Source organism: Ricinus communis, chromosome 10, assembly GCF_019578655.1.
Source record: "Ricinus communis isolate WT05 ecotype wild-type chromosome 10, ASM1957865v1, whole genome shotgun sequence".
Taxonomy (NCBI): domain Eukaryota; kingdom Viridiplantae; phylum Streptophyta; class Magnoliopsida; order Malpighiales; family Euphorbiaceae; genus Ricinus; species Ricinus communis.
This window is the reverse complement of record NC_063265.1, coordinates 5,791,053-5,807,669: the sequence shown is the minus strand read 5'-3', so window position 1 is coordinate 5,807,669 and position 16,617 is coordinate 5,791,053. Positions and strand designations below refer to the sequence as shown.

The following is a 16,617-nucleotide window of genomic DNA, read 5'->3' as shown; positions in this document are numbered from 1 at the left end:
TAAAATATTTGATCAAAATGTTAATTACAATCCAATCTCAGAAAATTTTACCACATATCATAACGCTAAGTCTTTTCAATCTCAACCCGAATATGAATTTAAATCTTCTGCATCTCCATAACCAAAATCCTGGCAATCTTCTAAATGACTTCTTTCTCGTCAACTTGCGCCTCTTGCTGCCTATAGTCATATTTTTATCCTTGAATCCAAACTCTCTGGCCAAGAAACTACCATCTGAAGCGAAGTTACTGACTCCATCATTTCCAAGACCTTTGAAGGCACCAATCTGTTTGATTTCTGCCCACGAATCATGAATTTCATCATCCGTTTCGCTACTGCCCCAAAGAGGTATCGTCTTTATAACAGGAGAGCCACTATAATCTTGAAAATGGGTAGCTAAACTAGTATGCTCCATCTCAAATAATCTCCTGAGAGAAGTGTTTCCATTTTTCATCAAGTCTAGCAATATCCCACTTTTATTAGACGTATAGAATGCGGAAGAGGAAGCAGCAGCTGTTGCTGATGATGAAGACCAATATAATGATTTTTGATACTCTATTATCTGTCTAATCCTTTCCTTTTGAGCTTTTCTATTGATGAAGCAATCATTTTCTTCTTCCTTCTCTTCTATTATTTCTGATGTCATCCTACTCTAAAATGGCTGTTTTTAGCAGGTATGATAAAGAATGATAGATATGTTAAAAGTTTTGTTCTCCAAAAAGAAAGGAAAATACTAAAGAAATGGGAAAGCCGGCTATAACAAAAAATTTGTACAGGAGTGAAACACCTTCGCCTGCAGAAGTTGTTTTAAGATTATTTAATTCTGGGATGTATCTCAATATAATGGAAATAGTTCAGAAAATTCTGTTTTGTGATAAGATTCTTCTAGGACTTTCATTGCAGAATAAGTAAATAAATAAAATATATCATTATTGCTTGCAAATGAAGATATAATTGTAATTATCTGAACTAGAATCCTATCTGTATTGGATTAAATTCCTTTCACTTGTGTCCTGTACGCAGAATCTATGATCTGCCATTTTTCTGGAAGCCCAAAGCCCATAATTGGGTCCTAACTGGAAGTAGAACATAAAATGCATTCCAATTCCCTGTAAGGAATTAGGCTTCTGCAGATGAAAATAATTTCTATAGACATGGAATAAATAGTCAATTACCAAAAGTACAATAAATGTGCCTTTCAGCTTACTTTCCTAGGAGTCAAACAACCTAATAAGTAATATGCAACATGAAATGGACCATATTATACTAGAAGAGGTAGAACCAAGAACATATATAATTTTCCAGGATTGTAGAAAAACTCACATTTCATGTTTCCTCCTACCATAGAGTTTTGCCCATACGTTTAAGTCCTAAAGCCATCTTAGGAGTAATTAACTATACAACATGTATGGTCATAGTACCCTAATCCTGTCATTGTATTATACCCTTTAAACTCTGATGTCAATATGCAATGATCAAACCATAAACCCTAATGTGAAAATGCAATTGATTAAACCAGACATTAATTATTCTAATACTGTCAGTAATTCAACCCTCATCAGTGCTTCTTTACCCTTCTCAACCATTTCTCCTCCTGAGACGATTAAAGACGGGCATTCTCCTCCAATTGATCACAAAGCAAAGTCCCCATCATCAAGTTTTCTAAATATCCAAATGGTGACAAAATCTTGATGCTTCAGAAGTTTATGCTTTTGCAAGAATGTGTTCCACCCTCTAGTAAGCACACAAGTCCTGGGACTCCATGTCTTGAAAACCATAATAAACTCATTCCCCTCACGATCATAGACTGTAACCTCGATTCCCTTTTTGGGATCTTCATGTTTATCTAAATCCAACAAAGGCACAAGACACCCCGCAACATCAGCATTGCTCATTGTTAGCCTACTTGGATTTTCTTCTATATCATTTGCTATTAACTGCTTCTCAAATGGCTTGCTGCATTCGCCAATCAGCCCATTCAAACCGGGAAATGAAGCGATGTCAGGAGGCTTGTAATTGTATACAAGATTCGGTATATCTTCTTCCGAATGTGTTACTTCTTGGTTTTCAGGCAAGTTCTGTGAAGATTCTTGTTCATTTTCAAGATTTCCTTTGTCCTGATGTGCGAATTGTTGAGAATGTGGGATTCTTCGTTGTTCTCTTGAAATTGGGTTGTGATTAATTCCCTCATTTCCTATACCAAGATTCTCTGTTTTCATCTTTTCAAGAACTGAAGCCTCTTTTTGATCAATCTCTTCGAACTTCATAGAACAAAGACCCAGAGCTGCTTCTCCTATTTCTCTGAGCTCATCATCATCGCCACCAGTACCCATTCTTGTAAATTTTCTCGATTATTGCCCTTTCGCAGTTTTCCAGATAGATTTCTTTGCTCTGCTAGGAGAAAAAGATAGTTGGAGACTGGAAAAGGGATATCTTTTAGTACCTTGTTTATAAAATAATGATCAATGCGATATAGGCATTTAATTGTGAAAGGAAAAAAGAAAAAAAGAAACTGACTGTGGATATAATTGTAGTGCAGCAAGAAACTAGGAAGGGTGGGAAAATATTTAATTGGTTTAATGTCCAGTGAATGCTTATTTATAAATGGTAGCGGTAGAAATCATAGGCCAAAAACCAAATATAGCCCATGAATTATACATCAACAGTTCATTTAGTCCTTAATATTTTTGAGTCAATCTAGCCATTTTTGTTGAATGGTAAATCTAGCCCTCATATTTTCAAAAATATGTCGATTAAATATTTTTCTTATGCCATTAAGGTTCTTAGTCTGATATATATTTCACCAGAAGCCTTTAGTGCCCTTTAATCAGAATAATTTGAACCTCAACATGTTTTAGAAAAAGGGCTTATTTGACTCGTATGTAGAAATATAAGGATTGTATTGACTAGTGCAGTACAATTTAAGTATTAAGTTGTGCTTTTGGACCTAATAAAAATTCATTATCTGTTAAGACTCTTTCTCAACAGTGTCAATCAAGTTAGTTTGCTATTTCAAATAAAATCCCTGGTTTGTAGGGATGTAGTTAGCCTTTGAATCATTCTTATTTAGGATTATCACTAACTAGTTCATGCTAAATAGTGGGCTGCTATTTCATCTTTCTGTTATGTAAATGCCTATAAAAAGGTTGTTTCCTTTCAACGAAGAATACAGAGTTTTCACTCATCTATTGAGGTGTGTTCTAGTATATTTCATTTAGCCTTTCATTCTGGTATTAGAGCCATCACTTGGCGCTTGATCAAAAGGGCTTGCGTGCAAACACGAGAGAACAGTGAGGAAATAGACGTGAGTGAGTGTGTGAGAAATGGCAGAAAAGGGTAGTTTGCTAACTATTCCTTGTTTTGATGGAGATTATGAGCATTGGGCGATGCTCATGGAGAATCTGCTGCGGTCTAAGAAGTGGTGGCACTTGGTGGATCTAGATTTTAACAAACCGGCAAGCGGTGTTGTCATAAATGAATCCCAAAGAGAGGTGCTAGCAGATTTAAAGCTGAAAGATTTGAAGGTAAAGAACTACCTCTTTGCAGCCATCGACAAGACAACGTTAAAGACCATTATGCAGAAGGATACATCCAAACAGCTCTGGGATTCAATGAAGACCAGATTTCAAGAGATGAGAAGGTGAAGGATGCACAGTTGCAGACACTTAGGAGGGAATTTGAGGTGCTTGAGATGAAAATGGGTGAGTCTATTTCTGACTATTTTTCAAGAGTTGTATTAGTCTGCAATAATATGAGTAATCTAGGTGAAGGCATGGAGGATGCCAAGATCGTACAGAAGATTTTGTGCACTCTTCCTGAAAGCTGGAACTTTGTTGTATACTCGATTAAGGAATCGAAGGACCTGAAATCTCTTTCGTTGAATCAACTTCGAAGTTCACTCTTGGTTCACGAACCAAAGTTTCGAAGCATAGTATTAATGTTGGCGAAGAACAAGCACTCAGAGCCACAGTGGATGTGAGTAGAGAAAGAAGTGGAGAAAGAGGTCGTGGCAGGGGAACATATAGAGGAAGAGGCAGAGGGAGACAAAGTTACAATTGTGCCACAATTGAATGCTTCAAGTGTCACAAACTCGGCCACTACAAGTTTGAATGTCCCTCTTGGGACAAGGAGGCAAATTATGTTGAATTTAATGAAGAAGAAGAGATGTTGTTAATGGCATATGTGGAGTTGTATCAAGCTAAGAGAGAAGACGCATGGTTTTTGGATTCTGGTTGCTCTAACCATATGTGTGGAGATAAAGGCAAGTTTTCTGAATTGAATGAGGAGTTTAGTCGTATGGTGAAGCTCGGCAACAACAATAGAATAAGTGTACTTGGGAAAGGAAAAGTGAAGTTGTGTATTGAAGGAGTAACTCACATCGTACATGAAGTATATTATGTCCCATAACTCAAAAATAATCTTTTGAGTGTTGGACAACTACAAGAGAGAGGCTTGGCAGTCCTTATGTATGAAGGAATGTGTCGCATATACCACCTAGACAGAGGCCTAATCATGCAAACCAACATGACAGCAAACAGAATGTTTTTGTTAGTTTCAAAAGATCGTGAGGAGAACCAGGAAAAGGTAGAGAAGAAAGAGATTTGTTTTCTAACAACTACTACTCAAAATCTCACTCATTTGTGGCATTGACGTTTCGCACATCTTAATCACAAAGGTCTTAGGACTCTCCATTACAAGAACATGGTTTGAAGGCTACCACAGCTATATGCACCAAGTAAGGTGTGTGATGACTGTATGAAAGGGAAGCAACATCGAGATCCAATTCCAAAGAAAAGCACATGGAGAGCATCCCACAAGTTGCAATTGGTTCACATTGACATTTGCGGTCCAATTTCTCCTGCTTCAAACAATGACAAAAGGTACATGCTATGTTTCATAGATGATTTCTCAAGAAAATCATGGACCTATTTTCTATTAGAAAAATCAGAAGCATATATGTACTTTAGATGTTTTAAGATGCTTGTAGAAAAAGAAAGTGGCATGTCTATAAAGTATTTAAGAACAGATAGAGGTGGAGAGTTATGCTCAACAAAATTTTCAGAATTTTGAGCACTCCTCAACAAAATGAAGTTGTCGAGCGTAAAAACAGGACCGTGCTCAACCTTGTGAGATCAACACTTTCTGAGAAAAAGGTGCCAAAACCTTTCTGGCCTGAAGCAGTTAAATGGGTAATCTATGTTCTCAACCGATCACCTACAGCCGCATTGTCAGACATGACACCTGAGGAAGCATGGAGCGAAAAAAAGGCATCAGTCGTGCACTTTCGGATCTTCGAATGTGTGGGACATGTACACATTCCTGATGCAACAAGAAAAAAGCTAGAAGACAAAAGTGTCAAAATGTGTGCTTCTAGGATTCAGTGACGAGTCCAAAGGATATAAGATGTATAATCCCACAACAAAGAAGATCAGAGTTAGTAGAGATGTAGTGTTTGAAGAAGAAGAACAATGGGATTGGGAGACGAGTCACAAAGAAGAAGTAAAAATGCAGCTGAAATGGGATAATGAAGATGATGAGGAGGATATCATATCTGAGGATTTTAGCAGTGAAAGAGAAGTAATCACCAGGGAACTTCAAGTAACAAATGCAGGTCCATCAAATGTCAACACAAACAGTGCCAGGATAAAAGCAAGGGAGGGTCAGGAAAGGACAACACCAGCCTGGATGAATGACTATGTCTCTGGAGAGGGACTTTCAGAGGAAGAAGATGCTAGTGATGTTGTCAACATGGCAATTATTGATTCTACTGATCCCACAACCTATGAAGAAGTAGTAAGGTTTGATAAATGGAGGAAAGCTATGGAGGTTGAGATTGAAGCAATTGAGCAGAACTAGACTTGGGAGCTGACTGAACTACCTAAAGGTGCAAAGAAGATTGGTGTCAAGTGGATCTATAAGACAAAGCTGAATGAGGTTGGAGAAGTCGACAAGTTCAAAGCTCGACTCGTGGCTAAAGGTTACTCACAAGAGCATGGAATAGATTATACTGAAGTGTTTGCTCCAGTAGCAAGGATGGACACAGTAAGAATGGTGTTAGCTCAAGCTGCTCAATGTGGTTGGAAAGTATTCCAACTTGATGTGAAATCAGCTTTCCTACATGGAAAATTAGAGGAGAATGTATACGTGGAGCAACCGAAAGGATTTGAGAAAAGAGACAGAGAGCATATGGTGTACAACCTTCATAAAGCTCTGTACGAACTAAAGTAAGCACCACATGTCTGGTTCAGTCAAATCAAAAACTACTTTTTCAAAGAAGGTTTTCTAAAGAGTCAGAATGAGCAAACACTCTTTGTAAAGAAGAATGAAGGAGGTAAGATACTTATTGTTAGTATCTATGTTGATGATCTTATTTATACTGGTGATGATGCTGATATGATGAAGGAGTTCAAAGTGTCGATGCAAAAAGAATTTGATATGACAGATTTGGGGAGTATGAGATTCTTTTTAGGGATAGAAGTGACTCAATGTGATGAAGGAATATATATTTGCCAGAGGAAGTATGCAACTGAAGTTTTGAAAAGGTTTGGGATGGAGGACTGTAACTCAGTCAACAACCCACTAGTTCCTGGATAGAAGCTGTATAGATATGACAAAGGGAGGAAAGTAGATGAAACACAGTTCAAACAAATTGTGGGGAGTTTGATGTATATCACTGCAACCCGTCCGGACTTAATGTTTGTGGTAAGTCTAATTTCTCGTTTCATGTCAAATTCAACTGAAATACATATGTTGGCTGCAAAAAGATGCTTGCGATATTTAAAAGGAACGGTTGATAACGGAATTTTGTATAAAAAAGGTGGAGCAGAGGTGCTAGTTGGATTCAATGACAATGATTACACTGGAGATTTAGAAGGAAGAAAGAGTACATCTGGCTATGTATTTTTCATGAATAAATCAGCAGTTGCTTGGTCATCTAAAAAGCAACCTATTGTCACTCTCTCTACAACAGAAGTCGAATTTATTGTTGCAGCTAGTTGTGCATGTCAAGCAGTATGGATGAGAAGAATACTGAAGGAGATAGGCTATTCACAGCAAGGAGGTACAATGATTATGTGTGATAATTCTTCTACTATCAAACTATCTAAGGATCCAGTAATGCATGGCAGGAGTAAACACAATGATGTGAGGTATTTCTTTTTAAGAGATCTTAATGAAAATTGAGTTATTAAGTTAGGCTATTCACAGCAAGGAGGTACAATGATTATGTGTGATAATTCTTCTACTATCAAACTGTCTAAGGATCCAGTAATGCATGGCAGGAGTAAACACAATGATGTGAGGTATTTCTTTTTAAGAGATCTTAATGAAAATGGAGTTATTAAGTTAGTATACTATGGAACGAAGGATCAAATTGCAGATGTGTTGACTAAACCATTAAAGTTGGAAGCCTTTCAGTCATTTCAAGAACAACTTGGAGTTTGCAGGGCACCTCTGTTAAACTAAATGCAGTATGAGTTTTAGTTTAAAGGAGGGTTTGTTAAGACTCTTTCTCAACAGTGTCAATCAAATTAGTTTGTTGTTTCAAATAAAATCCCTGGTCTGTAGGGATGTAGTTAGCCTTTGAATCATTCTTGTTTAGGATTATCACTAACTAGTTCATACTAAATAATGGGCTGCTATTTCAACTTTCTGTTATGTAAATGCCTATAAAAAGGTTGTTTCCTTTCAATGAAGAATACAGAGTTTTCACTCATCTATTGAGGTGTGTTCTAGTATATTTCATTTAGTCTTTCATTATCATCAGAAGAGTAACTTGTTACCATGGCAATCTAATTCTAAATATATAAACTGCTATCTCTGCATAATTTGCACCTGCTAATTCTTTTCCTCATAGTTTGAACGTTAAGCACTCCTCTTGTCCTCGTGAAAAAGCTACCCTCTTAGAGGCAAAAAAACATCAATGGCTACATCCAATTTCCTTGATGCGAATGCATTAGTCGTGGTTCCTAGAAGGCTCCTGGTCACACATTCTTCCAAGATAAGCTCAGAGCTGCAATACATGAGAAGACTTAACTGAAGGAAAGAGATGGCTAATTCCTATAACAGCCATGAGGGCATAAATGCAAAGCATAGCAAAAGTTAAGCCCATTATATTTGTTGTTCTTGAAATTAGAACACATAGCAGATTCAATTTTTTAAGTTGCTTCATAATTCTTCTAATTAGGATTTTAAGGCACCGGGGGCTAAAATAAGTACACAATCACATCGCAACTTCTTGGCAATAAAAACAACCAAATCAAGCAATCAAGTTACCCTTTTCAAGATATAAGTTGCTGCATACATTACCATCTCCAGAAGAAGCCAATTCAATTCCCAGAAACAACAGAAACAAATAAGAGACTGCAATTGGAAAAAGGGCAACAAATACACAATCCAAATTCAAGCTTTCTAGAAATTACAAATAAAGAAAACTTTAACTTAGGGACTCATCAATGTCAATCTTGACAACTTCACCATCTTCAAAGATATCATTTGTAGGTGGAGAAGATGGGACTGGAATCCTTGGCGGGCCTCTGCCTTTATTTTTGTTTCGCGGCCTTGCCTATTACAAAATCAAAACATACATATTAAATCGATCAATCATCACAAAATTAACAACAATTCACACTTCAGAACCCAACAAGTATAAAAGAAACAAAAAAAATTAAAATTAGTACTAACGTTGCCAAAAGAGTGATTAAATCGCTTCCCTTTAGCAGTCTTCTTGTCGCCTCTACCGCAATACACTGCAAAAACCAAGAAATTCAAAGAAACATGTTTATAACATAAACGGTAACGAAAACTGGAGTTAGTTTAGTTACCAAATGGGATTGGTGAAGTGGAAGCGGTGGTGGTGGAGACAGAAAGGGAAGGTATCGAATAGGAGAAAGAAATGCCAACGCCCAGAGCTTCTGATTGGGAAGAAGATAAGCGGTGAGGTGTCATTGGTAGAGCCGTCGCCATCATCAACGACGCCATGTTAGAGCTACTGCTTGCTGCTGCTGTTTCGGGTTTAGAAGATAAGGTCCTTTTGTTTTGAGAATTGAGACCGTTTATTTGGGTGTAAAGGCCACAACGAATGCAATTCTTTGAGCATGGGCCAGAAAGGAACAAACCCATTTCGCAATATTTTCTGGGTCTTATTAACATTGGAACTCATCACAATCTGGCCCATACTTACCATGAACTGCACCACCAAACAACAAGCCCAACAGATGGGCTTGACATTGAAACTTCATATTAGGTTGCAATTCCAATTTTTATTGATAAGCATCCATAACCATACTGCTTCATGATCCCACACCTTTCTTTATATATATTATTAATTTTAAATAATTGTATAAATATCAATTATCTCAAAATATAAAATACATCTCATCTACTCGATGCAGTGTATATATTCAGTATATAAATAAAAATTAGTCTTCTTTTGGATTTTATAAGAAATTATCACTTGTTCTCATTTTAGTTGTGTATTTAATTAATAATTTTATTTTACTGATTATAAACTTTATTCAGATGTGCTTGATCAGAATCATATCAAATTTCAAATTAAATAACATAAGATTGATATTTAATGGTGAGATGCCATATAAAGTAAAGAAAGGAGAAAAGGACACAAAACCAATTTAAGGGTTATAAAAGAAGGTTTGTACTCTTTTTTGTGATGCAGAAACATGAAATAACTGAAGTTCCAAGTAATCAGGTACAAGATTTAGATCTTAATCATTAATGAAAGTAACATGACACTATTTTAGATAGATATGTCTATCAAATTTGCAGGTTTCAAGATGCCCAATTCCACATGCTTATGCATGCTCTTGTAAGAAAAAGAGAACCCTTTTTTTTTCTTTTTGCATTTATAGTAAATAGTATCTATGAAATAATTAAATAATGCAACCAAAAGCTTATGGCCAAGTTGGTGTTTCCTGCAAGTGTACATCTTGACATCGAGCACCAGATCTAGATGCAACTTCCTGTAACGGTAATTGTAAGAATCTTTGGCAACAATAATCTCTCTTAATTTATCAACTTAAAGGCAACCTTATCGAGGAAGATATATAGATAGGCCTTCCTAATTAAAGAGAATATCGAGGAAGAGTACAATACAAGTTAGGTCTTATTACATGAACTCCAAGATAATACGTCATGAAGTTATATAAACAATGAAAAAACGCGCGCTAACCAAAAACAAATAGAAGTCAAATAGCATGGCTAAATGCTTTCACAATTAGAAGTCATCCGTTTGATTAACTGGCTCTCGCCTCTCAAACCTCACCGTTTTAGATACGACTCTAACATTAAATATCGATTAAACCTCAATGTCATAGTTGCATCGAGGTCAATTTTAAATTTAACTAATATATGGGTTTTATTTATTTATTTATTATGGAAAATGAAAGGGAGCTGGATAGGAAATCTATATAGTTTGTATGTACAAATATGTTCTTTGCACAGTTCTTGAAAAAGTGAGCTATATGGGGCTTACCAAACTTGATCACCATATACCAAAAGTGAATGTGAAAGTTTGACAATAACCCAATAAGTAGAGCCAAAAAAAAAAAAAGGGAATAAGAATAAGAATGTGAGTGATTGTTTCTACACCTTTTGAGTTATATAGAAGCTTATTAAAATAAAAACATTGAGTAAGCACTAATAAAGCTTTGATTAGTCAGTCAGCACTGTCAAAGGAGACATTAACACACTTTCTCCATAAGAAGAAAAATATATATATATTCAGAAAACAAGAAGACGACACCTCAAAATGAGGTGCATGTGCAAGAACAAAATAATAATGACAATTCTGCTTAATATATATGTGCATTAATTAATTAAAGAAAAAGAGGGTCAAAGATCTTGCACTACACTCATATAGTAAAATAGTTTAATAATATTAATTACAAGATTAATGAATAAGATTGACACCACCATAAGAGAGATTCATGAATAGCAGTAGCAGAATTGCCAATATGGCATGTGAAAAAGACAGAATATTTAGGAGTGAAGACGGGCACGTGACTATCAGATGACTCAACGTGCAAACCATGTGAATTGTATATATGGGCCCAAATAGCCCACCCACTCTCTTCAAAAGAATCTATCTGAAACTATTAAAGGGGTCACTAAACCATGTCTACACATGGCCTTTTCTAGACCAACCCATGTTAGCATTTACAATACAACTGGTCATACACAATTTTTTTAAGACATTATGCTGTTTTCTTTTTTAATATATGCTTTGGAAACATGAGTGTAATAATGGCACCTCAAGCTATAATATCATTACTTAATAACAAACATAAAAGTGAAGGTAAAGTGTGGAAGACTAAACATTTAACATATATATTATATTTCATATCTGATTTAATTAATTAGGCCTATGCTTTCATAGCAAAGGAATCATCACAATTCATCAACATAGTATTCTATCAACTAATTAAGAAAAAAAATATTTAGAGAAAAAGAAAAGAAAAGAAGAAAGCAAAATCCAGCACACATCACATGTAGAGGAGATATTGCTACCCCCCCTTTGTATGATACAAAATATGAAGGAAGGAAAAGAAATAAAAGAAAGAAAGATATATAATCATCAAGTCATTTATAATTAAGCTCAGTGGTGATGGGAAGAAGAGGGTAATGGTGCTGCTGCTGCGGTGACCGGAGGAGCTGGAGGTTTGCATTGGTAGCATTTAGCAAAGAGCCCAAACGTGTCAACTTGCTTGACGAAGTTGCTCACGCTGGCCCATCCACCGAACCCAAAACCAACCACTAAAACCCATACTACTATGAAAGTGTTAACCACATACATGGCCGTCCAGCTTGGTAAAAAGGAAGGAGGCTTTTCTGCTGCATTCTGCAATAACAGTAAAAGATAAACCAAAAGAGAAAAGTTAAAAAAAAAAAGTAAAAACGAATAACATGTTAGGCCCCAACTAGATTATTTTCTTCAAATTGAGTGAAGAGCTCCGACCCCACATTCCCAAGCGAGTAAAGTGACTAACTGAACAGTGAGTGAAGTTTTAATGGAGTAACAGAGAGGAAGGCAATCAAGTCAGCCAGCTCATGCAAAGACAGAGAGTACAATAATCCAACTGTAGCATATAACTAAATGAGAGGGACACACTACCTATCTCTCTCTCTATCTTTTCATGCTCTATATATAATCTTTCCATATTTCCCATATCTTATGCCTTAAATGCTCTCTTTGTACATGTCTTTCTCTCTCTCTCTCTCTCTCATTTAGGACACTGCCACTGCTGAATGTGGGAATCCCCATCAAATGCGGAGCGTCCACTCACTCTTTACATATCCCAAATCCAATTACATAATTACAACTTCCGCCTTTCTCCTTTTCCACACAATTAACAAGACAGTGCCTAGTGGAAACTTGTATTCATGCATTGATCGTCAATTAATTAAAGAAATTAACATTATCGTTTGTGCAATGCATGCATACTTTTGAATATGTGAACAATCGTTTAGGTTTTTTCTTTTTTTACCTGTCTAGCGGAGGCTTTTCTGTAGGTAAGCATATGTGCTAAAGATGGAATAATATAGACGGTGAAGCTGACCAAAAGAGCCCCAACTGCTGAGTTAATAGGACCAAAAAATGGGAAGATAATGGCCAAAAACCATATTGGTACCACCACAGGTAGCCTAGCAAGTGCCCTAAGGCATATGCTCTTGGCGTCGTGCATTCCTATAACTTTCTCCCACACAAAGTAAAGCGGAGTGCATGCGAACCCAAATGTTATAAACTGCACCATTCAAAGTAAATTCTATTTGGGTCAGATTCCACTTCAATTAGACTCATATTAAGCACACAAGAGTTGAAAGTAGCAATTAGACCTGATGAATAAGCATCAGAATCACGGCGGCATCACGGAATCCATTTTTGGGAAGAAGAGAGAAGGCATTGGAGTGGTTAAGTAGCTTATCACCGAAGGCCCAGTACATGGCGGTGGCTGACGGAAGTGTTAGTGTGAAAACATAGATTGTAGCTAGCAAATATATGTACTTGAACTTTTGTGGCTTCCACATGGCGTGCATGATTTCCCTGTAAAAATTTTTTTTTTGTTTTTTAACCTCGTCAGTCAATTATCTCAACTGGGTTAACACTACCACAGTAAAAAAAAAAAACTAACTGAAATATAACATTTAACGTACGGATAAAGATGCATTTATGCCTCATCAAAAAAGGAAAAAAGAGATGCATTTATGCCATTGGATTCTCTAGTTACTACTAAATCATAATAGAGAATCATTTAAAAGAACCCATGAGTAATTTCACTTGATTGACCCTTTAATTATTATGCAAGGGAAGAGTCATTAAATGACAATTGAATAGATGATTAGGAGTCATGCTACAGGTAAAGACAAACGGGACTAGACTAGTTTAATTAAGACCAAAGCTGGACCGTAGAAGATATAGATGAGGAAAGAAAAGAACACAGGGACCATATTTTTTACTGTTCAGTTTTTATCCTATAGGGAGAGAAAGAGAGAGATGGATAGGGGGATGGGGAACAAAGAAAATATAATTTGCATGATTTTGTCTGTGGGTCTCGAAACCCAAAAACACCGGCAAAAGCTGCAAACAGAAGCCGTGTAGAAACCAGTGAAAGAAGAAAAATAATAGTAATTAAGTGTGGTTAAAAAGAAACAAGAAAAAAAATCTTACACAGTCACAGCATGTCCACCGAAGGTGTAGAGTATGTTGGTGGCTCCGGTGAAATACAGCACTAGCTCTTTTGCACCTGTGTGTGTTACTCCTTCTACCTGATAAAAGAAAAATCCAACAAGCTACTTATTCAAAATCTCAGGTAATGCAACATTAATAATGTAATATCAAAATGATGACGTAAATACCTGGCCTTGAACAAGAGCTGCTGCGGTGAGGTACCAAGCAGTGTAAGTAGTCATGCCAAGGCCAAGAAAAGACCAAATTCGGTAGTTATGGAAAGAAGGTATGAAGACTGTTGTAGCACAGCAAGCTCCAAAAATGTAAGTCCAAGTCCTCTTGTCCAAATGGTCATTGATGTAGTAAATGTTACTGTTTTTTGAAGAAGTACAGCATCAAGAAAGAAACCAGCCAAATAAACAAGAACAAAAAATTAATACCCATATCAGATAGATAGTTACCAATTAAATACTAAAGACAATGAAGAAAGGCCTTACCTTGCACAACCAATAAGCTGAATAACAGATCCGAAGAGTAAGAAAGTACAGTTGAAGGCAAGTCCTGCTGCCTTCCAGTATGGACCCAGTAACCCATCAAGCACTTCAAACCACTGTATAATCCAAAACAGTTAGCTTTTCTTTCCCTTTTCTTTTCCAAACAAAAATTATTAGTACAGTGGTGGATACCCAAAAAAAAAAAATAAGAGGCTGTTCTTTGGCTACGATTAATTATGATATCTGCCTTTTAGCTTTGAAGATATGAGTAAATATCAGTAGTGGTGAGCAAAAGATTGAACCTGTATAACATGGTTCTTGAAGTTGACGTTCTCTTTCTCCTTTCGGCTTCTGTATTCGATGTATAGTACACTGATAAGGTAAGCAGTCCAGCTTCCTACGAGTCCATAGAATATTTGGAACAAAATTCCTGACAGCATACCCAGTTGAGAGAAAGAGTATGGGAGCGTCAAAAGTACTTGTGCAACCTGCAAAGCCGTAGTAGTAGTAGTACATAAGAAAAAAGAAAAGCGAGAAACCAGATTGATCATAAAAACGTATCTTTTCTTTGAAAGGGGTATGTAAATATATAGTAATTTACTTGATTGGAAGCACAGCTGAACCAGGCATCCCAAGCAGAGCCACCATGCCAGAGGATGCTTTTAACATTAAACATGGAGTGTTGTTCTTCTGCTTCTCTTCCTTCTTCTTTGCCTTCATGTTCTGTCTCACTAAAGTTCGAGACTATCGCTTCTTCTGCTTGCTTCTGAGGCAACATTGTCTTCGTTTTTCTCTAAAGAAGGCAACAACAAACAACGTCCAAATACTGGTAGATCTGAAACGTATAAAAAGACACTAAATGAGACAAAAGAAAGAATAACTATAATCTAAAACCGCAACCCCAGAAAACGAAAGCCAAATTCCTCAGATCCAAGCCAATCACCAGAAAAATAAAAAAGAAAAGCCAAAAAGAAAAACAGTTGTTGAAAACAAAAAGAGCAGAGTTCAAAACATGTTTGTAATTGTCAAGAGCCAGAGAATGAAAGAAACCACACCATACTAATATACTAAACAAAACTACCCAAAGAAAGAAAAAAAAAATAAACCTTTGTTCTTCTGATATGTCTCTTTCTTGTTAAAAAAAAAAAAGATCTAAAGAACAAAACACAATCAATTCGCAGAGATCAATCAATAAGACCCCAATGACTAATGAGCATTCAAAGCCCTGTTGTCCTTTGCTCGACTTGATATATCACCTTTTTCCTTGTTTTCAGAATGGAAAACAGGCAAGCTATAGCTGCTCCTGCTGCCGCTGCCGCTGATAGAGTTTTCAAGATTTTCAATTCCAAGAATTTGTAACAGAGGTGGCCATAAATGTCAATAGAAAAAAAAATCTTCAGCTGCTTTTGAAGATCTCTTCAGTAAAAGCTTTAAACTTTAATGCGCCACCAATCTCTACAACGCAGTGCCTAATCCCAAAGACGGCGAGCTAGACCTCAAAAGCAGGAAAACAAAGAAAAAGAAAATAATAATGCGCGTTTTCAATATTTGGGTATTGGCGCAGGATGTTCAAGGAAATGAAAAATACCCTTTTTGCTCCTATTCAAACTACTATAACAAGTAATACACATAAAAAAAAAAACACAAAAACACACCACTCTCTCTCACTCTCTCGCTCTCTTTAATCTTTATACATACATATATGTACCACTGCTGCTGCTGCTGCTGCTGTTGCTATATATTGCGTGCAACAGTATCTCTCTCTCTATTATGTATATAAATGTATAAAGATTTGGTAAGGTTGTCTCTTTTTTGGGTTTGAAATTCCTGGCAAGCTCTCTTCTTTTAAAAGTGGGAGTTGAAAGGGAGAGACCGAACCCAAGTTTCCTCCTGTATTCCACTTCTGATTCGATTCCTTCTTCGTTTTTTTATGTTTTGTATGTGTTAAGCAGTGTTAAAAAGAAAAAACAGAGAGAATTTAGAGATTTAAGCGACAGAGACTTTGTTCTCATCACTGGAGGGACTTAACCTTTGCCATGGCCCTTCCCTTTTTATAGCCCGAGATTAACTCCTTCAACGGCTCTCATTTTTTATATTTCATTTCTCTTCAATTTTAATTACTTCAAAACTTCACTTTCACTTTTATGCCCTCGCGCCCTCCCTTTTTTTATTTCCTTATATGTTAAGTTTTTTTTATTAATATATTTTGAGCTATTGAAAAAATATATATATATTATTTTAAAAAATTTAATATAATAAATTCTTAAATTTTAATTAATTTAAAAAAAAATTTATCATGTTATTGACTATAATATTAAGTTTATTCATTATGAACAATAATTTGTATTGTTCAAAAAACTAAAAGAATTTTTATAGCTATTAGTATATAAATGAATAAAATTTTTATTGTTGATAAAATAATTTCAGTATTAGTAAGCTCCA

The 16,617-nt window shown here is 36.1% G+C and overlaps 4 protein-coding genes across 6 annotated transcripts; all 4 read right to left on the bottom strand.

The window, feature by feature from the left end:
• Positions 1-12: 12 nt before the first annotated feature.
• On the bottom strand, positions 13-788 carry LOC112536670. Its single transcript, XM_048370124.1, has one exon. The coding sequence runs from the start codon at positions 644-646 to the stop codon at positions 38-40; it is 609 nt and encodes a 202-aa protein (XP_048226081.1). The 5' UTR covers positions 647-788; the 3' UTR covers positions 13-37.
• Positions 789-1,339: 551 nt separating this feature from the next.
• Positions 1,340-8,113, bottom strand: LOC125368675 (putative B3 domain-containing protein At4g03160). Its single transcript, XM_048370123.1, is given in 3 exon segments — positions 1,340-1,649; positions 1,652-2,391; positions 7,834-8,113. Coding segments are annotated over 2 exon segments (753 nt in total). The 5' UTR covers positions 2,334-2,391; positions 7,834-8,113; the 3' UTR covers positions 1,340-1,578.
• Positions 8,114-8,257: 144 nt separating this feature from the next.
• Positions 8,258-9,135, bottom strand: LOC8269387 (30S ribosomal protein S31, chloroplastic). Its single transcript, XM_002531300.4, has 3 exons — positions 8,823-9,135; positions 8,683-8,747; positions 8,258-8,563 (listed from the first exon to the last, which is right to left on the bottom strand). Exons 1-3 carry the CDS (start codon positions 9,118-9,120, stop codon positions 8,435-8,437), a joined length of 492 nt encoding a protein of 163 aa, XP_002531346.2. The 5' UTR covers positions 9,121-9,135; the 3' UTR covers positions 8,258-8,434.
• Positions 9,136-11,319: 2,184 nt separating this feature from the next.
• Positions 11,320-16,235, bottom strand: LOC8269388 (auxin transporter-like protein 4). 3 transcript variants are annotated; one of them, XM_002531301.3, is made up of 9 exons: positions 15,432-16,235; positions 14,777-15,010; positions 14,478-14,663; positions 14,179-14,291; positions 13,870-14,053; positions 13,682-13,779; positions 12,850-13,057; positions 12,501-12,758; positions 11,320-11,854 (listed from the first exon to the last, which is right to left on the bottom strand). In XM_002531301.3, exons 2-9 carry the CDS (start codon positions 14,951-14,953, stop codon positions 11,612-11,614), a joined length of 1,467 nt encoding a protein of 488 aa, XP_002531347.1. In that variant the 5' UTR covers positions 14,954-15,010; positions 15,432-16,235; the 3' UTR covers positions 11,320-11,611. The 3 variants fall into 3 exon arrangements, with proteins under 3 accessions (XP_002531347.1, XP_015582199.1, XP_025015243.1); XM_015726713.3 differs by having other exon boundaries at positions 15,874-16,235; XM_025159475.2 differs by lacking the exon at positions 15,432-16,235 and adding an exon at positions 15,282-15,414.
• Between the last annotated feature and the right edge of the window lie 382 nt (positions 16,236-16,617).